The following is a 21,904-nucleotide window of genomic DNA, read 5'->3' as shown; positions in this document are numbered from 1 at the left end:
GGTCACCATGTGGACATCTACCAAAGGCAGCCTATCCTCATCAGGTGATATGGCATAGTAAACAGGTATCCTCAGCCTGACTCTCGCCCAAGCCTACTATTCTCCAGCTACTTCCCAGCAGCTAGTCCCTTCAAACACCAACAAAGATTCTATTCCTGCTTTCCTCATCTCTTCCCAGTTATAGCCCACAACCAAGTACCTGCAGCTGTTTCCACTCTCTCCAAACCCAAGAAAGGGGACAATCTGCTAATTTATGATAATTAAGGCTGGCTGTGGCTTATGGAGAAGGTATTTGAAAGCATCCCTCAGGGTTGGTAGTATTTGCCCTGGAGGTTTCCTGCAGATGCAGGGACTTAGCACAGAGACACAATCTCTGAAGCTGGGGAATTTCAGGCGCTGTTCCAAGGAGAGGCGGAAGGGGCAGTGATGTTAATCTTGGAACAAAACTACAAATCAGTGTGGCGTGGAGCTGCTTGAAAGGAAACAGACTGAGACGCTCAATACTCTTGTTTCAGGAGACATTCCAGGAAGGCAGAGGCCTCAATTGAGAATTCACCTAAGAATACGGTGTGGCATCTTCTTGAAGCCAATGTGAAGATCACTTGTCTACCAAACTGCCTGGGATCAGGCAGAAACCCTACCATGCACAAGCTGCAGAACCCTGACTTCAACCGGGGCGCCTACTATGCTGACAACTAAGCAAGCTTCAGGGAGACCCGGGATGACCCACGCTCACATTCCAGCAATGTTAGTCACTGGGCCTCCCAGTGACTGGGAGGTCAAAGAGGTGAAGTCCAAACCCTCTGGAATGACCGCTGCTGCTTATTTCAAATATTTTGTTTCTGTGAGTGCTTTTACTTGAGTGTACTGCTTCTAGAACACCTTTTGCTGATGGTAAACAATACTGACATACTCTCATAAGTCTCACTTTTTAAAGATTTATTTATTTATTTGAAAGGCAGAGTTAGAGAGGCAGAGAGGGAGGGAAGGAAGGGAGGGAGGGAGGGGGAGAGAGAGAGACTGACACTTCCATCCATTGGTTCACTACCCAAGTGGCCACAACGGCTGGAGCTGGGCTGATCCGAAGTCAGCAGCCAGGAGCTTCCTCTGGGTCACCCACACAGTTGCAGAGGCCCAAGCTCTTGGGCCATCTTCCACCGCTTTCCCAGGCCATAGCAGAGAGCTAGATTGGAAGTGGAGCAGCTGGGACTCAAACCAGTGTCCATATGGGATGCCGGCACTGCAGCCAGCGGCTTTACCCACTATACCATACTGCTGGCCCCAATCTGACATTAACATCACATCCCTTTCCTTTAAGGTCTCCACTTGTCTCATGCATGTGATCTTCTGAAATCATATGCAATGGGGCTGGGTGTTGTGGCAGTTAGGACACTGCTTGGGACACCTGCATCCCATCTAAGAGTGCCTGGGATTGAGTCCTGGTTTTGCTTCCAATCCAGCTTCCTGCTGATGAATATGTCTGGGAGGTACTGAAATATGGCTCAAGTACTTGGGCCCCAGTCTCCTATGTGGTAGACCCCAACAGAATTCCTAGATCTGGCTTCAGCCTGCTCTGGCTATTGTAGACATTTGTGGTTTCAAATAGCACAGGGTAGATCTCTCTCTTTTCTCTGTTGCTCTGCTTTCAAATATATAAATAAGATAAAATCATATACAATGTATAACTACAGATTTCTACTCCCATTATAGGGTGGGACTGTCTCCTCCTTAGTGAGGGCCCATTGAAGATGGAAGATGGTTGGGGCTGGTGTTGTGGAACAGCAGGTTAAGCCAATTGCAATGTGGGCATTCCAAAATGGGTGCTGGTTTAAGTCTCAGTTGCTCTGCTTCTGATCCAGCTCCCTGCTAATGTTCTTGAGAAAACAGAAGATGGCCCAAGTACTCAGGTCCCTGCCATCCAAGTGGCAGACTCAGATGAAGTTCTGGGCTCCTGGCTTTGGTCCTGGCTGTTGCGGCCACTTGGGGAGTGCGGCACTTGGAAGATCGACACTCCTCCCCTTATCTAGCTCTGCCTTTCAAGTAAATCATCTTTAAAAATAAACGGAGGGAAGGTGGCTATGCTACTTTGGAGATAAAGTCTCTGTAAATCCTTCAATAAACAGTATTCCAAAAGGAAAATGTGTTCCAAACTGAAGAAGGCCCTCATATATTTCATCCCAGTCCCACAAAATCAGCAGACAAAATTTCCTGTGAAACGCGATATAAAGTTATCCTGGTTCATTTATCTTCATTCCTCAACCCCAACGTCGAGCAGGCACATTGGGTCAGGCACTAGGTTCAGTGAGGGGTTCACCTCAGAGTGCTGAGTGTGAACATTCTCTCAGGGGAAGGTCTCCTGCCTAAGTCACTTACAGGCTCTGGCCCTCATTCTGGCAGTCGGATTCCTTGTTTGTTTTCGGCAGGGAACATGCAGAGTCTCCTTTTCTCTAGTCTCTGGTTTCTCCACCATATGAAAGTTTGGGCCAAGGTCCTGACAAAGCTTTAAACCCTCAGCCCATCATTTCATTGGCAAGAAGAATCCAAATGAAACTGGTCAATTGTGTCAACTTTTATTTAGGCATCGACATCATCGGGCATTACCATGCTACAATATGAAAACACCAATTCTAAGAGAAATAGAACAACGAATACAGGTAACTCTTTTATAATCATTATATACCTGAAGATTTAAAAACAGGTTCAGGATGGGGAAAGAGAGGCTCAGCAGGGTTTATAAAAGGACCATAACAAGAAAAATACCATTTCGGCTTAATACAGCCACCCAGGCCTTCTTGTCCTATCAGTATTCTGAAAAAAGTTAAGATTTTTTTTGGCTATAGCTTTTTAGTCATTAATTACTACAAATATTTGCCTCCTATCAACAATGATATCCAAAGAATATCCAAGGACAATAAATAGCTTATAGGTATACTGACTTAATTCTGGATAATTCAGTTAAATAATACTGCTTACACAGCACTCTTTAAAGGGGATTAATTCACTGAAAATGATCACCAGTTTTGGGTACTATAGAATACACTATTTAATGATAATGAAACCTACTTTAATATTTACAAACATATTAAGTTCAACAACTGTAAAATAAACTTCTATATAGTACTTGAATAATCAAACAATCATGTTGGCAGAGCTAAGATAAATAAAAATTTAGAATGAAGCCAGCTTCTCCAATTACTTTCATATCAGAGGTAGTTAGGACTGGCCAATTTACACTGAAGTATAATGTACAGATAACAGTAAATGGCAAAGATTTTGCAAGATGAATTTTTACAGCAATCAGGAAGGAGCTGGCACTTCTAAGAGAAACATTCAATATACATTGTAATATTAGCTTCAGTGAATAAGAGATTCTGATGGAATGAGGATGTTTTTACCAGTAATTCCTCAATGATTTGAATTTTCCCAATGGATATCTAAAAACAGCTGGTTGAGCTCTTTTCTATAAAAAGAGCAATTAAGAATGGGTCATTATATGAGCAAAGCAAGACATCAAATGAGAATTCTGAAGTTACAGTTTCACTTCCAGGGTCGTGTAGAATATGCACCTGTTTTCAACTGTCCAATAAAAAAAAAAAAATCAATGAAAGTGTTAGAACTACAGGCTAAAAATAAAGTGTTAAGGGTCATCCCATATTTGCTTTATTCTAGAAACACTCCTTGCTTTCTAAATGAAATCAGGATTCTTTATGTTCAAGTGTACATTAAAATAGCGATTTAAAAACATCAAAAAGAAAATAAAATATTTTCTACAAACACTGGTAGAAATTGTTTTTTAACTGCCAAAATCAACATTACAGTTTGGCTTTGGGAAACAAATAGGGTATAACTGTTATTAAAGTTTGAAAGCTATGGCTTGAAGAATTACAATTTAAAATGCTATGATTTGTTTTTGCTTAGAAAACGTTTCTCATTTTATTGTTCTTGATACAAAAGGATCCTAAAAAATTAAAAAACAGAAATAGTCACTGAAATTTCAACAGGCTTACCCTCAACTGCTATGAAACAGATGTGTTTCATTCACCATTTAAGCATGCTGAGGACACTGTTTATTGGAATGCAATGACCATGAATTCTCATGGTACCTGTGATCAAGCCTTCTACTGAGAAATGAAGCCATGTATCTTTAGTGAAAAAATATATAAGTAAAAAATTTAAAAATCAGCATGTATTATAGAGATGTAAGAATGGATTAGGAGTAGATGTCTGAGCTGAGAGCAGCCCAATAAAGACTTATCAGATATAATGGCCTTTAATCAATACAACCTGATCCTTCATCCTTACTGAGGCATTTTGGATATGGGGAGCTTATCATTGACTCTATGGGTTATAGAGTGAAGATTTATGGTAAAAAAGAGAAACTGGGGCCAGTGCTGTGGCACAGTGGGTAAAGCCACTACCTGCAGTGCCAGCATCCCATATAGGCACTGGTTCGAAACCCAGCTGCTCCACTTCTGATCCAGCTCTCCTGCTATGGCCTGGGGAAGCAGTAGAAAATGGCCCAAGTGCTTGGGCCCCTACACCCACGTGGGAGACCTGAAGAAGCTCCTGGCTCCTGGCTTTGGATCGGCCCTATTCTAGCCATTGCAGCCATGTGGGAAATGAAGACCTCTCTCTCTGCCTCTCTGTAACTCTGCCTTTCAAATAAATAAATAAATAAATAAATCTTAAAGAAAGAGAAACTACTGGAGATCTGTACCAAAGTAGAATAGGAGGAACTGCTTCCTTGAAGACTGCCGGTGATTCTGATTGCCTTCAATCAGCAGGGCCAGATATGGTTTTCTTACTGTACTAGATTAATACAACCACCAACTTGGCTAACACTTAGCTAACGTGTTATGTCTAACACTTGGGCTAATGCATATTCTATTACTGTTTACCCAGACTACCAGATGGACTTTCTTGTCAGCTAGCAGGGAAAATAATGTTGTGGTCTGACATTAAGGACCTCTTGACTCTCTAGCTCTCTCCCATATTTTAAGGAGTAGATGTCCTGGACTATCTATCCTTCCCAGTCATCTCCATCCTACATTGATACCCATCATGCTGAGCAGTTCTGCAGACCAGGAAATGGAAAGGATGCTGCAAGTAAGACATGTACTAGACAGGATGGAAGACAAGGTAGCCTAGAACAGTGCTGATCACTTCAAAGTCCCCAGATATCCATGGGTTCAGGGCAGAGGGTGGTCAACTGTAGAGTAAAGGCTAAACCAGCTCACCACCTGTTTTCGTAGAGTTTCATGGAGCACAGGCACATCCATTTGATTGTGGGTGGCTGTTCAGAGCTGAATCGCTGCAGCAGAGTACACATGGCATGCAAAGCTGAATACACTTATTCTGGCCCTTTATAGAAATAGTCAGCTAAGCCCTGATCTACAACACGTTATATATCCTTGGAGTCATCTCCTGCTTAGCCGACAGGGATGTATCCTATATATGGGTGGCCCTTTTTTCGCACTTCTACTGAGTCAAACAAAATGCTGTCAGTTATAAGTAAAATCTAGAGCAGAAGAAGGCTTTTTAAAGGGACAGACTACCAGAGTACTGCTTGGCCGTTCAGGCTACCTTGTGATCCTGGGAGTCAGGATGCTGCACTGAGGCCTGTCCCAGTATGATGGACCATGCCCTCAACCAGGACTGTGCCCTGAGGGAGGTGCTCCCCATGTGTCAGCTGGCAAATCTGGAAGACTTCAGCTTGGTTCATGCTCGAAGATACTAACCAAAAGTGAACTGCTAAAGCCCCTTCAGGAACTGCACTCAAGGAGAACATGAAGGAACGTATTCTGATTTGACAGTTTCAAGCAGTTCTTACTGTGCATTCTATGTCCAGGAGGGAAAGATAAAGGTCAGTTCTGGCCAATTCCTGGATGTCACTAATGGCTTACCCGTATGGATGCAGATTTGAAATAAGACTGCTTGGAAGACTGCTGACAAGATTTGAGGGAAAACAATGTAGGTGAGTCTCCAGAAAGGACACAGTTATGTCCCATATGAATGCTTTTTATAAAAAAATTTTATATATTTTAATCTACCTGAAAGTCAGAGCAAGAGTGAGAAAGCAAGAGAACTTCCATCCATTGGTTTACTCCTCAAATGCCCACAACAGTCAAGGCTAGGCCACACTGAAGCCAGGCAGGACTCCATCTGGGTATCCCATGTGGATGGCATGGGTCCAACCACAGAGCCATAATTTGCTGTCCCCAGGATGCATTAGCAGGAAGCTGGGTCAGAAGCAGAGTAGCTGGAACTCCAACTGGCACTCTGATACATGATATAGGCATCCCAAATGGCAGCTTAATCCACTGTGTCATTACAGCTTTCTCTTACATGAATTCTCAGAATGCCCACAACTTCAAAACATTCTCTATGGACAGGACTTCATCTTTATCTTTCCTCCCTAGCCAATGTGATGCCTGTTCAACGGGGCTTATGAGTGACTACACTGGCACTGACAGAGGTTGCATTATCCAGCAGTCATAGAAGCTAACGGACGTTTCCTCCCTCTGGCCAATTTGGCTCCCTGTTACTGACCACCGGCCACTTTGGCAGCGATACTGAACAATCCAAAGCCCTTGCTTTGTCACCATATTTTGAGGGAAACAGTTAGTTACCTGATAATACACTAATTACACTGGGAACCATCCATTGTTGACACTGTTCTGTCCTCACAGGAATTGATACTTAGTATTTTCTGTCTTCAGCACCCTTGATAACACTGTATCACCACATTATATCCCAGAATATTCAAAGGTATCAGATAAGAATCTACTTGACAGGATGTGCTGGTCTCATAGGTAGCAACCACAAATGGACTTAAGAAGCGATGAAAGGGATCACAGTGTGTGCTTGGATTTGGCATCAGCTATGGTAGCAACGTGAGTGTGGACAGCCATCTTTCAGGACTGCAGTATCTGCTCTGTCGCAGCAATACACGAAGGAACTCCACCCCCCACCCCACCCCCCAATTATTTCTCCTATAGGTCTGAGAAACAAGGAGTAGCAATTGAGTGGAACCTGTCTGATAATGATCTACTATAAGGACCTATGATAATGTCTAATGATTTATGGTAATGGCTAATGACCGATGATACAGCCCTGTGAGTCCCACTGGCAAAATATATCCAGGAAAGAACACTAAAATTGGCTACCTCCCAGATGGTTGGATTAAAAGTAATTTTATATTTTTCTTTGTGTTTTTCTAGGTTTTCCATGTTTTCTGCAATGATTAGGTATCATTTTATATTAAAATATAATTATTGAAGAAAGAAAATCCATCTAGCGCCAGAAGCAGATTTTCACTGAAAATGGCACATAATGAAAGCAAGGAGTTGCTAACAGAAAGAACTAGCTTTCTATTTTCTTTGATAGTAGTTACTGTGCAGCACTCCAGAGCAATGATGGAAACATCTGAAATCTGATAAGGCTCAATTTCCATATCTGTAAATGAAGATGACAACCATAGGTGTTTGAAAGAACAACATAAACAACTCTGAAGACATGAGCCACTACTTATGGTGGGTGTTGGTGTCCTTACAGCTTTCAAAACAAAGAGAAGAATAAGAATGACTTATTTACCTTTGGGTTAAAATATCTACAAGACTGTGGTTGGGAGCCTCCAAAGAGGGCTATGCGGTAGTCATGTTTCTTTCTTCTAGGTCTGGTGCCATCTACGAGTTCTTCTCGATCCTCTGGGGACAGGAGATGGTACCTCATTCCACCTGTGAAAAATACATGGCAACTCCTCAAGAACAGCAGCACTCACGTAACACTCTGAGAAGGAAATCCTCAGACATAATAGTGAATTCATTCCTGGAACTTTTATCATCCCTCTGTAGCATTCTAGGAGAAGGAGAAGGAAGAGCAAGAGAAATGTCTGAGGACTTGAGTCCTAAACAATTCATTATTCTCAGTAATCACCATTATTCCAGACTGTCCCCCTCCCCTTACTATATCCCAGAGAATCATCTGGCTACTAAAGCAACATCTGCCAAAATCATAATTACTGAAATCCAGACCAATCTTAACACACATTAGAAACCCCCAGGAAAACTCTGAAGCTACTTATACCTGGGCCTGCCACAGATCAATTAAATCAGAATCTGTGATGGCAGGGCTCATGCACTGTTGTGTACAAGGGCTCTTTAAATCCTAGACACTTAAAACGTGGTTCAAAGAGCAACAGCTTTGGCATCTGGGAGTTCATGAGAAATGCTGAATCCCAGACTTAACCCTGGGTCTATCAAGTCATCATCTGCATATTCAACAAAACCACAAGGTAATTAAGATGAGAAGCACTGGTGTGGACCACTCTACAGTGCAACAAGGGTTGAGAACTACTATGATTTAATGACCCTCTTCTTTCAGGAATTCCCTAATTTTGTTATAGGTTACTTAATTGAAAACTGTTTTAAGGTTTCATTTCAAATCAGTGGAAAGATGAATCTTCCACGGTTGTTTGACTTCGGAGGAAAAAAACCTACCCATCTCTATTCTATTCTAAATTTCAGATCAATAAAAATCTGAATATGCAAAAACACCTCATACATGCAGTAAAATAACAGAAGCATTTAAAACAAACACACAATAAAGGTCCAGCATGGGGAAGGCTAAGAATGACAAAAAACACAGTAGCCATAAACAAATGTTCAGACAAGGGGCCTGTGTAGTGGCCCGGCAGGTTCACTGCCTGCAACGCCAGCATCCAACATGGGGGCTGGTTCACAACCTGGCTGCTCTACCTCTGGCTCCTTGCTAATGCGCCTGAGAAAGAAATCGAAGATAGCCCAAGTACTTGGGCCCCTGCTACCCACATGGGAGAGCTGGATGGAGTTGCAGGCTCCTGGCTTCAGCTTGGTCTAGCCCCTAGCCATTGAAGCCATTTGGGGAGTGAATCAGTGGCTAAAAGATCTCTCTCTCTTTGCATCTCTTTCAAATAAGTAATCTTTATAAACAAATGTTAAACTGTATAAAATTCTGTTTTAGTTCAATTACTAAATGGCAAAAAAAAAAAAAAAGACAATGACAAACTAGGAAAATATTTATAAATAATATAAAATTATAAAAAGGTATTCCATTTGTTAATATGATTAAGACCAATAACTTAACAGAAAATCCGATGAGGTGTCTGAATCAGTTCACAGAAAAAGAACTACAACTTCTAAACATAAGGAGATGTTCAACTTCTCTGGTTAGAGAAACATCAGTTAAAACCATACTTTTTCCTCCACTTATCAGGATGGCCAAAATCAAACTGACCAGAACACAGGGTGTAATAAGGGGGGACGTGGATGGGCTCAGCTATCTGGAGAGCAATACAGTGTGCCCACAAAAATCTCCAAAGTGCAGACTCTTTCATGCAGGAATTCCCCTCTTCAGGAGGTTATCAAGCCAAGTTTACTGTTAGGGAAGTATTTTGAAAATTATGGTATATCTACATAAAACTTTAAATGTGGCTGTTAAGATGAATGAGAAAGATTAATATCTGCACAATGGAATGAGCTCCAAGAAACAATGTAGAATGAAAAAAAGGCAAGCTATAGAAAAATATACATTGCATAATACCATTGTGTTAAAATGTATGTTTTTGTCCATACATAATTTATACATGTGTATATATAAGTACATGACTGTATGTACAGCCTCAAGAGTACCTTTGGAAGGATGTACATGACCAATCACAGTGCCCCAGCACAAGGGGACGAGGGGGTAGGGAACAGGGGCAACAGAGAGACTTTTCACTATGTATCCTTTTATACCCTTTGAACTGTACATGAGGTACAGTATGACTGATCCAAAAATGTCAAAAAAAATTATTAATACAGGCAAAGCACTTCTGTACACAGGGCTATGTTTGACTTTTATGAAAGGGATGGAGAGTGAAGCCATGATTAGAGAAAAGTTAGTGAATGAACAAAAATCATTGCCAAGGCTTAGCATTTCCTTTCCTATTGGAATCTGAATTGTACTTCTGTATATGAACAGCTGGAAACAACAGTGGCCCAGGCTCTGGCACACGCTCTAGGTTAGGGGTTGGCAACTTCTGTAAAGGGCCAGATAGTAAACACTTCAGGTTTTCCAGGCTATGTATGGTTTCTGTGAAACATTCTTTGTCTTTTGCAATCCTCTACAAATGTAAAAACCGCTTTTAGCTCAAGGCTGGATTTAGACTGTGGGTGGTTCTTGAAGTGAGGTGCCATCACCTGGGGCATCAAATCACCTGGAAATGTGTGGGGAATTGATATTATTGGACAGGAGTCCAGACCTTCTGAACCAGTAACTCTGGGGTTTGAGAGCCACTGCTGTAGGAGGGTTTCCCACACACACAAGGTGGACTGTGTAGTCTGAGCACAATTCTCCCAGCAAGACACAGGCAGGGGAGGAACTTAGGTCCAGGAGGGAACTGGACCTAAGTGGCTGGCCCTGCAGGAAACATGAGCCATGGCTCCTTTTCCTGATGGGCTTTCTTCCCCTCTCCAAGGAGTGGACAATTTCGCGAGGAGCTCACTGTTCCTCGGGCTCGTTCCGCTGGGAGCTATTCATTGCAGTCAGGTATTAGCACTGGTAAGTTCTGAGGATGAACCCGGCCTGGCCCTTTGTGGTGGCTTTGATCGTGTACTTGCTTTTCACTCTGTAACTCATTCTCCTTTAGCTGTCAATTCTTTTAGCTTAGTTTTATTCTATCTTTCAATCATCTTTTCTGTTTTCTTCTGCTCTGAAAAGGCAATGTAAGTCAGGTGGTGGGAAGACACTGAAGATCTGAAGGAGGGACGCTGGAGGCCTTCTTTCCCCCACTGAGCCTTGCCAGGGCCTCAGTGCTTGGAAGAGTCTCAGCTGCTTGGGCTTAGTCAGGGAGTTACAGCCATTCAGTGTTCTTTATTTGAAGAAAAAAAAAAAAGGAAAAAATGGAATAAGCTTTATAAGTTAAAAGAAACTTTAAGTAACAAAGTTTCCTGTTCAAGAGCCTAATCCCTGCACTTAGTTGAATTTCTGGAATAATCCTGTTTCCGATTTCTAAAATTCAGAACCAAAATGAACACAAAACACCCAACTATGAAACTGGCTAGTTGTCTCCAACAGCTCACATCCATACGAAGTAGTTGAGTGGAGTGCTCTGTCTAGTCAAACTTTAAGGCCAAATAGCACACAGCTTGGGAATGGAGGAATAACACAAACCTGACAGTAACACATATGGGAATCCACAATATGAAAGCCCTAATCTAACATCAATTTTTTTTGTGGGGGGGGCAATTTTTTTTCATCTCTGCAGTTAGAGACCTAGTGGTCACTTATGCTCTAATCTTTCCTTTTAAATGTTTTTAAAGTTTTTTTTAGCTTAAAAAAGTTCTGGGGCTGGCACTGTGGCACAGCAGATTAAAGCCCCAGCCTGTAGCGCCGGCTTTCCATATAGGTGCTGGTTTGAGTCCCGGCTGCTCCAGCTCTCTGCTATGACCTGGGAAAGCAGCAAGAGATGGCCCAAGTCCTTGAGCCCCTGCACCCACGTGGGAGACCCGGAAGAAGTTCCTGGCTTCGGATCAGCTCAGCTCTGGCGGTTGTGGTCATCTGGCGAGTAAACCAGGAGAATGGAAGACCTTTGTCTCTGGCTCCACCTCTCTATGTAACTCTGTCTTTCAAATAAATAAAAATAAATCTTTAATCAGAGTCAGTGAACTCAGGGGGCTTCCATAGCCTTGGCAGCTCATGACAAGAGCCTAGGGTGATTACTGATGCCATAAACAAGAGTGTCAATTTGTTAAGTCAACAACAGGAGTCACTGTGCACTTACTCCTCATGTAGGATCTCTGTCCTTAGTGTGCTGTACATTGAGATTTAATGCTATAACTAGTACTCAAACAGTAAACAGTATTTTTCACTTTGTGTTTCTATGTGGGTGTAAACTGTTGAAATCTTTACTTAATATATGCTAAACTGATCTTCTGTATATAAAGAGAATTGAAAATGAATCTTGATGTGAATGGAAGGGGGGAGGGAGAGGGAAAGGGGAGGGTTGCGGGTGGGAGGGAAGTTATGGGAGGGGGGGAAGCCATTGTAATCCATAAGCTATACTTTGGAAATTTATATTCATTAAATAAAAGTTAAAAAAAATCTTTAAAATAATTTTTAAAAAGTTCTATTTATTTGAAAGGCACAGTGACAGAGATCTTCCATCTTCTGGTTCACTCTCCAAATGCCTGCAACAGCCAGGGCCAAGAGCCAGGAACTCCAACTGGATTATATGGCTGGCAGGGACCCAAGTACTTGGGCCATCATCTGCTGGCTCCCAGATGCATTACCAGGAAACTGGATTGGAAGCAGAGGCGAGAACTGATCCTAGACACTCTGATTTGGGATGCAGGTATCCCTAGTGGTGGTTCAACCTGCTGTGCCACAATGCCCACTATTTCTACTTTCTTAAAAATTTATTTTTTGGGTGCTGGCACTGTGGCATAGTAGGTTAAGCCTCTACCTGCAGTTTCAGCATTCCATATGGGTGCCAGTTTGTACCATAGCTGCTCCTCTCCTGATTCAGTTCTCTGCTTGTGGCCTGGAAAAGCAGTAGAGGATGGCTTCTCTGCTTGGGTCCCTGTACCCACATGGGAGACCTGGAGGAAGCTCTTGGCTTTGGATATGCCCAGCTCCAGCCTTTGTGGCCATTTGCGGAGTGAACCAGTGGATGGAAGACCTCTTTTCTCTGTCTATAGCTCTGCCTCTCAAATAAGTAAGTCTCTAAAAAAGTTTTATCTTTTTGGGAGACAGAGGAAGTACTACCCAAATGTCTATTATCCCAACTGGGATTGGTCAGGGCCAAAACTGGGAGCCACAGACAAAATCCAGGTCTTCCACATGGGTAGCAGGGACCCATTACTACTGTCCTCCATGGTCTGCATTAGCAGGAAGCTGTAATCAGGAGCAGGGTTACAGACCCAGAAGCTTTAATGTGGTATGCTGTTGTCTTAAATGGCATTTTAGCCATCAAGATAAATGCCTGCACCCATGTTCCACTCTTAACACTCATACATCTTGATTTTCAAGACAGCAGCCTTTGTTTCAAGTGACTCCTCCTTTCCTGTTTTGTCTCCTTCCATCCTTTAAACCTAAGCAGAAGGATGTGCCCACGGCTCACACTCTCACACTAGTGTGATGACCACGGTATACCGAGTTAAGTATATGCCTGTTACTCCCATAGGCCCTTGAGTTCTTTTCTCCTTGACAACTTAAATTGGGTTCAAACACTTCTAAGTATTTTCTAAAGTTCCATTTTACTTTAACAAAAGATACAACATACACTGTTTTATGCTTTGCTACCTATAAAAATTTTCCACATTACCAGATGTTTATGTAAAATAATTTTAGTAAATATAGAGCATTTCATTATATGGCTATGTGAGAAGACTTCAAAAAATTCATGGAAAATGTGCATTATAAAAAAAGTATGATTTCAATTTTTTGTACCAAATTAAACTTTCTCTTAATTCAGTTTTTTCCCCACAAACTTTTTGAAATACCTCCATGACAATTATTTTTCCAAAACAGGGACAACACCAGGTCAACTTACCTAGAACTACCACACAATGCTACTAAGTAGTAGCTTTGTGACTTCCAAATCAAGGAACAAGTGATTTAATAATCAGAACACTCAAACTTATCACCACTCATGAGGATATCGTAGGTGTGAGCCAAAGTATTCATTTCTTCTAATTCTTTTCTTAATTTTGCATCTGAAACTAGGTACACAAACTAATCGCTCAAAAGAAGTGTCAAAAACAACTGAAGGAGGCCAGCGCCGCGGCTTACTAGGCTAATCCTCCGCCTTGTGGCGCCGGCACCCCAGGTTCTGGTCCCGGTCGGGGTGCCGGATTCTGTCCTGGTTGCCCTCTTCCAGGCCAGCTCTCTGCTGTGGCCAGGGAGTGCAGTGGAGGATGGCCCAAGTACTTGGGCCCTGCACCCCATGGGAGACCAGGATAAGTACCTGGCTCCTGGCTCCTGCCATCGGATCACCGCGGTGCACTGGCCGCAGCACGCTGGCCGCGGCGGCCATTGGAGGGTGAACCAATGGCAAAGGAAGACCTTTCTCTCTGTCTCTCTCTCTCACTGTCCACTCTGCCTGTCAAAAACAAACAAACAAACAAACAAAAAAAAACAAAAAAAAACCCCACAACTGAAGGGTTCAAAATAGGTTACTGCTTCTCTGAGACCTCACTCATCACATGTAAACTGAAGTCTGTAATGCTGCCTCATTTAGGGATAACTGTCCAGTGGCTTTTGGTTTAATTAGGATGATGGGAATTTAAGAGCCCATTAGGGTTAACTGGAATGTACATAACTCAGTGTATCTGTCATTACACTAGAAAATGATTTTTTTCACATAAATAACAATCTAAATTTATAGAAAATGTCAGCTTAGATCTTCAGAAAAACTCCTGCTACAAAATTACTATAAATGTTGGAAAGAATAAAACAAACACTCTCTTAAATGCATAGCAAGGACTGCAAGATCTCAGAGGTCTAAAAATGAAGAAGGACTAAACACTAGACGCACCCATGCAGAGACCTTGGGGCTGTTCTCAGGGCTGATGCTAACTCTGGGGGTCTAGAGCCTGTTGTGACTGCTGTGCAAGACAGAGGACACAAGGTCTTGGACCTGCTCAAAATGAGGGGTGAGAAGTGGGAATGGAGGTCTCTGCGGGAAACTGGAGCCCTTGGATTGGTGCTTGTGTTTTTAGTTTAAAGGACAGCCTAAGGAAAAACAAACAAAAAAACCAGCCTGTCAGTAAAGGCAGAAATAGTAAACTGCCTGTTTCAATTTCAGCCCCAGGGGCAGGTGAAGTCTTCCAACACCGAGGACTGATAATGACAGCTCTGCCCTCCTGCAGCTTTGAGGTTTGATTTTACCCTTCCTGTAGGTCTAGGAAAGCATAAGACAAGAAAATTTTGAAGTAGTCCTGGACTGTTGTGCCTTAAGAAACATGGCAAAAGCAGACATTATTCTCTTGAAGAGACCAGAGAAGACCTGCTGGAACACAACCCAAACCACTCAGCATTCCTGCAGATTAACACCAAGCAATATAAGCACATAATTCAAAATTACAATGCTCAAGAGAATAAGACAACAGAACCAACAAATAGCACTTGGTTTACAGCACCACAGACACTGCCATGATCAAACACAGAACATAAAGCGACCATTCTTAAAGAAATGAGAACTGAAAACATCAGCAAGGACAAAAGACTTACTAAGTTTATCATGTTTCAAATCATATAAAAGATGGATTACTTCACAGCAGACACATTTCAGGAAGACATAGGCTCAATGGTTAAAAGAAAAGATAAAGGTCAAAAACGTATATGAGGAAAATTTAGATAATTAAAAACCATCTTGGGGAGCTGGTGCTGTAGGTTAATCCTCTGTCTGTGGCGCCAGCATCCCATATGGGTGCTGGTTCGAGTCCCAGCTGCTCCACTTTCGATCTCGCTCTCAGCTGTGGCCTGGGAAACCAGTGGAAGATTGCCCAGTGCTTGGGCCCCTGCACCCCTGTGGGAGACCGGGAAGAAGCTCCTGGCTCCTGGCTTCAGACTGGCCCAGCTCTGGTCATTGCAGCTATTTGGGGAGCGAACCAGCGGATGGAAAATCTCTCTTTTTCTCCCTCTCACTGTAACTCTACCTCTCAAATAAACAAAATCTTAAATATATATATATATATACTTCTCTTTAAAAAAAAAAATTGGACAAGGGAAGCCGGACACTAAAGCCAGACACAGATGAAAAGACTGGTTTGTATTTAACATAAAAACAACTTGAGATTGAACAAGACAGTGAAACTTTTTTCTCCTCTCCTCTTGAAAACCATAGCAAACAAGGAAACAAGTAATAAATACAAACTCTACCTATGACAGTCAGAGAACTGTAGCCTCAAAGCCCAATTATTGGAGACAAGCAGCAGATGGAAGGCTAGTCTAGCATAAATGCTTCCCCAATGAAAAGCACACCAAATTACCCTGGAGAGCCTCATGACTGGAGAGAGTAAGTATCCCGGAAGGTGGAGTTAGAGAAGAAAACACGAGAACTCTGAATTCTGAGGAAACAACAGTTGAAATCCCAGGCATCCCTCATGTGCTACACAATCAGGCAGGGACCCATGGTACTTTGAGCACTGTAGGAGACAGAGCTGGTCTTTGGAGACAATAAGCCAGAGTTAAGCAACAGAACAGAGAAGGACATGGGACAGATAACTGGGATTATGCTGCCAAATGCCCCTTATTCAGCTCCCAAACACCAACACCCAGCATATTCTTCCCTGAGAAAATGTCTGTAGGCACCGGCATTTGGGAGCCCTCAGTTAACAGCTGGCTGCCGTGAATCCTCCACAGCTCAGCCCAAAACTGAGAAGCCCACCCACACACAGAGCATCATTTATGAGTCTTCTAATAACATACTCACATGATTGAAACAGGAAATCAAACATTTACGAAAAGCTTCAACAACAAAAAGATGAAAATTCAAAGATAAGTTGTCTATATTTTATGTAGTAAGAAAACTTCTAAGGCACACAACTTATCTACTTTAGAGTGATACGATATTGAAGCATAAAACATGAAATTAAAAAGTAAAAACAGGGCTGGTGCTGTGGTGTAGCGGGTAAAGTCGTTGCCTGCAGTGCTGGCATCCCAAAAGGGCACCAGTTCAAGTCCCGGCTGCTCCAATTCCAACCCAGCTCTTGGCTATGGCCTGGGAAAGCAGTAGAAGATGGCCCAAGTCCTTGGGCCCCTGCACCTGCATGGGAGACCCAGAAGAAGCTCCTGGCTCCTGGCTATAGATTAGTACAACTGTGGCCTTTGCGGCCAACTGGGGAGTGAAGCAGTGGATGAAGACCTCTCTCTCTGCCTCTCTTTCTCTCTCTGTGTGACTCTTTCAAATGAATAAATAAATCTTTTTTTAAAAAAGGCAAAAAAAAGCAAATGAGATTTAAAAAAAAAAAGAATAAGAGGACCAGGAGACATAGATGACTAATAAGAGACAAACATTCAAGACTCAATGGCTTAAGAACCACAGTATTAGTGAAAGAGAACTGAGAAATTGGGCTGAAAAGAGAGTGCTCAAATAACATGGCTCAAAAAAAAAAAAAAAAAAAAAAAGACGCACATAGGAAACAACTGTTGTTTCCTCAGAATTCAGAGTTCTCGTGTTTTCTTCTCTAACTCCACCTTCCGAGATACTTACTCTCTCCAGTCATTATTGTAAACTTTCAAAACGTCAGGGATTAACAAAGATCTTAAATTCCCACAGAGAGGGATAAGGAAAGGATTAGATTGGCACTAGACTTCCTAAATACTGGAATTGAGAATATTATGGAGAACGCTTTCAAAAGGCTAACAAAATGATTTTCAATGTAATTCTATATTCAGATTAAACATCTGTCAATGTTTTATTGTAACACAAACACGAGTTTTGTCGAGTCTTCAAATATTTACTGACCATGAGCTCTTTTTCAGGAATCTTTAGAGGGTGTTTCACTGAACAGAGAGAATTAAGAGGGGGAAAGCCTGGGATGGCGGAGGCTAACGGATCCCACAGAGGAGTGGGTGAGAGGACTGTGGGGGCGGTGGAGAAGGGAAGGCCCCGAGTGAGCACAGGGCCTCAGCCCGAGAGCACACAATCCCTAGTGGAGTAGGCACAATATTACCCAGAAACAAAAGCAACATATTCATTGTACAACTTTTTAAAGCAGCATTTTACATAAGTTCTGGGGGGTTGGGACTTAGCCTGAAACCAAGAAATTGAAGGAAATGTAAAAGATATGGCAATTATTAGCTCCAGGCTGCCCCCTTCCCCACAGTACCTGTTTAAGAAAGAAAACATATACAAAGTATACCACATAGCTAGGTGAAATGAAAAGGACACAGTGGGAACAGGTGCATGAAAGCTTCTGTATACAAAAGTGGGAAAAGCTTACCTAATTTTTACCTTCTATCACACAGGTCTACATAAAATAAGGTCTGAGGCTAAGTCTTAGCAGGGGTATAGCTGAGAACTCCAAGGCACTAATTATCTGGAAGAGCAAAGTCTTGAGTGTTTCTCCCCAGCTACTGAGTCTGATCCATTCTAACGGATTATAAAGAAATTCTAATGGATTACGAGAAAATGGCTATGGATCAGGTTATAAATGAATATGAAGGCAACTTACTTATCACCATCTTAAGGCATTCAGGATTGTCTTGAATAAGCGGTTCAGCTTGTACCGTTTTACTTAAGAAATTCTTTGATATAAGAGGAAACCTGACTTTAGCAAGGATATCAACCATAAATGGCTGGCGATTAGGTTCATCATATTTCAGCCACCTGACTGCAGCATCATAAACCTACAGGGGAAAAACAGCATAGTCAAGTTCTTAGATGGAAGCAGCATTTCCAGTTACCTGTTTGCACTCACCCAGAAGGGGCAAAACTTCAGGAGGAAACAGCCACTTATTCCCAGTATTTTATTCAGATATTTGCTTTCATTCCTAAACGCCTGCCTATACTTATACTTCATAACAATTTTCACACCGCTGTAGTGAATCTTCTAGTACTAAGTTTTTTTGGAACCATTGCTATTACTACTACTGGATAATGAAATCAATTCATGATTTTTATTATTATTATTTAGTGACTTATTTATTTATTTGAAAGGCAGAGTTACAGAGGGGCAGAGGCAGAAAGAGAGGTCTTCCATCCTCTGGTTCACTCCCCAGTTGGCCACAGTGGCCAGAGCTGTGCCAACCCAAAGCCAGGAGCTTCCTCCGGGTCTCCCATGCATGTGCAGGGGCCCAAGGACTTGGGTCATCTTCTACTGATTTCCCAGGGCATAGCAGAGAGATGGATCAAAATGGAGCATCTGGGATTCGAACTGGCGCCCACATGGGATGCCAGCACTGCAGGCGGTGGTTTTACCTGCTACACCACAGTGCCAGCCCCAAATTCATGATTATTTATAGCAAAATATAACTTTGCTTTTGGAAGGAGATATGACATACATAGTAGTTAAAAAAAAATCTACTGGTCAATTAGTTTCAGTATGTGCTCATTCAATATCAGAAAAACAGGTTAATTTCCCAAAGGGCCTTCCATCAAAAGAGGTATGAAGGTTCACTTGTGATTTTATTTCAATCTTACATTTCTGCATTGTGAATTCACAGACTTACCTACTTCCTAGAAACTCTAAGACATAAAGATTTTGAACTTAAATAATAGAATATCACATTACCTAAAAGTTTTTTCCCCAAATACTATATAGCATTGATATTTAACTGCACTGAAGGAGCTGCAGCTCCTTACCATAATTTACAAATCAATCAACACTGAAAACAAGCCCATTCTCTCTCTCTCTCTCTCTCTCTCTCTCTCTCTCACACACACACACACACACACACACAATGGAGCAAAATTAGTTAATTTTGTGGTGATGTTAACAAGGTCCACTTTTTAACTGATGAGTTAAGTATTTATGGGAATTGGTCTTTAAAAAATATTTAATTTTAGAAGCTTCAGATTTACAGAAAAGTAGCAAAGATAGTATACAGAATTCTCATATACCTTGTACCCAGTTGTTAAGAAGTTACATTAGTATGATTTGTTTGTCACAAATACTGAACCAATATTGACAGATTAACTAAAGTTAATATTTCTTTTTGGACTTTAGTTTTTAGTTAAGGTTATTTTTCTGTCTCAGGACCTCATAAAGTAGACCACTTTACATTTATTTATTAAATGACATTAGACTCTTCTAGACTGTGACAGTTTCTCACCCTTTCCTAATTTTTGATGATCTTAACAGTTTTGCGTTCTGGCCAGAAACCGTACAGGTTTTTTGGGAGGACAACCAAAGAGGTGCCCTGCAATTTCCACTGCTCAGTACTGAGGGTGCGTCTCCATGAGGTACAGTGTGCGCCATCACACCACTACTCAGTACTGTGTGTGCTCCATCACACCACTGCTCAGTACTGAGGGTGCGTCTCCATGTTGTACTGTGTGTGCTCCATCACACCACTGCTCAGTACTGAGGGTGCTCTATCACACCACTGCTCAGTACTGAGGGTGCTCCATCACACCACTGCTCAGTACTGAGGGTGCGTCTCCATGAGGTACAGTGTGCGCCATCACACCACTACTCAGTACTGTGTGTGCTCCATCACACCACTGCTCAGTACTGAGGGTGCGTCTCCATGTTGTACTGTGTGTGCTCCATCACACCACTGCTCAGTACTGAGGGTGCTCTATCACACCACTGCTCAGTACTGAGGGTGCTCCATCACACCACTGCTCAGTACTGAGGGTGCGTCTCCATGAGGTACAGTGTGCGCCATCACACCACTGCTCAGTACTGAGGGTGCGTCTCCATGAGGTACAGTGTGCGCCATCACACCACTGCTCAGTACTGAGGGTGCGTCTCCATGAGGTACAGTGTGCGCCATCACACCACTGCTCAGTACTGAGGGTGCGTCTTCATGAGGTACAGTGTGCGCCATCACACCACTGCTCAGTACTGAGGGTGTTAACCTTGATGACTTATAGGTAGTGTTTGTCAGGTTTCTCTAGGCTGAAGTTATCTTTTCTTTCCTTTCCAAACTGAATATATAAGTCAGTTGATTTTCATGTTAGGTCTGCATTTTTTCTTTTTGCCTAGTAAGAGCCTCTGGGTTAGCTTACAAAGATAGTCTGGGTCATATAAAAAGGGCAAAAGAACATGACTTAGTGCAAACCTGTCATCTTTAGAACAAAAGTTACTGAAAGCCTGTGATCTTATAGTACCTATTTTAGTGTCTTATTCCTGCTGTAACAAATTACCATAAACATAGTGGCTTAAAATACAGAGATGGATGTGAAGCTAAAAATGTGCAACAGGTCTGCATATCAAAAGGTCCTATAACCAGCTCCCAAACGCCTGTGCCCTGCCTGCATCTCTAACTTCTAACAGTTTATCTGGCAGTTTCTGAGGTGAGTACAAAATGAACCAGTCATACCAGGCTAAAACCAAGGTAACCAAGGTAACCAAGGTAACCAAGGTAACCAAGGTGCTGGCAGGGCTGCTTGGGGCTCTACAGGAGAAATTATTCCCTTGCCTCTTCCAGTGCCAAGCAGCTGCCTGCATTCCTTGGCTTGTGGCTGTTTCACCTTCCAAGCCAGCAATGGCCAGTCAAGTCTTTCTCACACTGCATCACTCTGGCACATTTAAAGAACTTCAAGATCACATGGGACCCATTCAGACAACATCCTCATCTCCAGACCCTTAACTTAAACCACATCTATCAAGTCCCACCTGTCACATAAGGTAATGTATTTTCAGGTTCCAGGGATTAGGGTGTGCACATCTTTTGAGGAGGCACGACTCTGTCTACCATGGTACCTAACACTGTTTCCTCGATCAGGCCTCTCTCCAACAGCCAGCCCTCACAAGACTTACTTTTCTTAAGAAACAAGACTCTACTTACTCTGTGTAATGAAAAGAACACACCATTTTCTAATATGATTCTTCTCCTTGTCATGTATCTAAACAAGAGGTGTAAGAACTCAGAGTATATTTTCACTAAGAAAAATGTGAGAAGGCAATTAGTCACCTGATCCTCTGCCCTCACGGTCAGAGTGTCCTGGTTGAGAAGATGTGTCACGCGCTTGACATCAAGCTGGAGAAATTCATCAGTTTTGTAAACCTCAGTAAAATGCTGATGAATAAAGTCGTCTGCAGTCGCTTTCAGTTCGGGACAGTCCAGGCATTCCGCCAGCACACTTATGCCTGCACCCAAGAAGACAAGGAAAGAACGCAGTGTCACTGTAAGAACACCAATACACACCGAAGACAAAGAATCACTTCAGAAAAATAATACTGAGTTCCATAAATCTGAATCCTTTTCTGTT

General features: G+C 42.3%; 1 protein-coding gene across 6 annotated transcripts in view; it reads right to left on the bottom strand.

Moving 5' to 3' along the window:
• Nucleotides 1-21,904, bottom strand: part of KLHL7 (kelch like family member 7) — a 69,336-nt gene that overhangs the window by 17,088 nt on the left and 30,344 nt on the right. For 3 of the 6 annotated variants that reach the window (XM_002713712.6, XM_008261523.5, XM_089315373.1), the window contains 3 exons: nucleotides 21,607-21,782; nucleotides 18,198-18,372; nucleotides 7,594-7,736 (listed from right to left, as the gene is read on the bottom strand). In XM_002713712.6, coding sequence (XP_002713758.1) covers nucleotides 7,594-7,736; nucleotides 18,198-18,372; nucleotides 21,607-21,782 — 494 coding nt within the window. Of the gene's footprint in view, nucleotides 1-2,554; nucleotides 3,577-7,593; nucleotides 7,737-18,197; nucleotides 18,373-21,606; nucleotides 21,783-21,904 lie in introns of those variants that run through there. The other 3 variants (XM_089315371.1, XM_089315372.1, XM_089315370.1) reach the window with 2 other exon arrangements.

Source organism: Oryctolagus cuniculus, chromosome 16, assembly GCF_051225735.1.
Source record: "Oryctolagus cuniculus isolate XC-2025 breed Fujian yellow rabbit chromosome 16, ASM5122573v1, whole genome shotgun sequence".
Classification (NCBI taxonomy): domain Eukaryota; kingdom Metazoa; phylum Chordata; class Mammalia; order Lagomorpha; family Leporidae; genus Oryctolagus; species Oryctolagus cuniculus.
The sequence above is the reverse complement of the archived record's forward strand: the minus strand, read 5'-3'. Positions and strand labels throughout refer to the sequence as shown.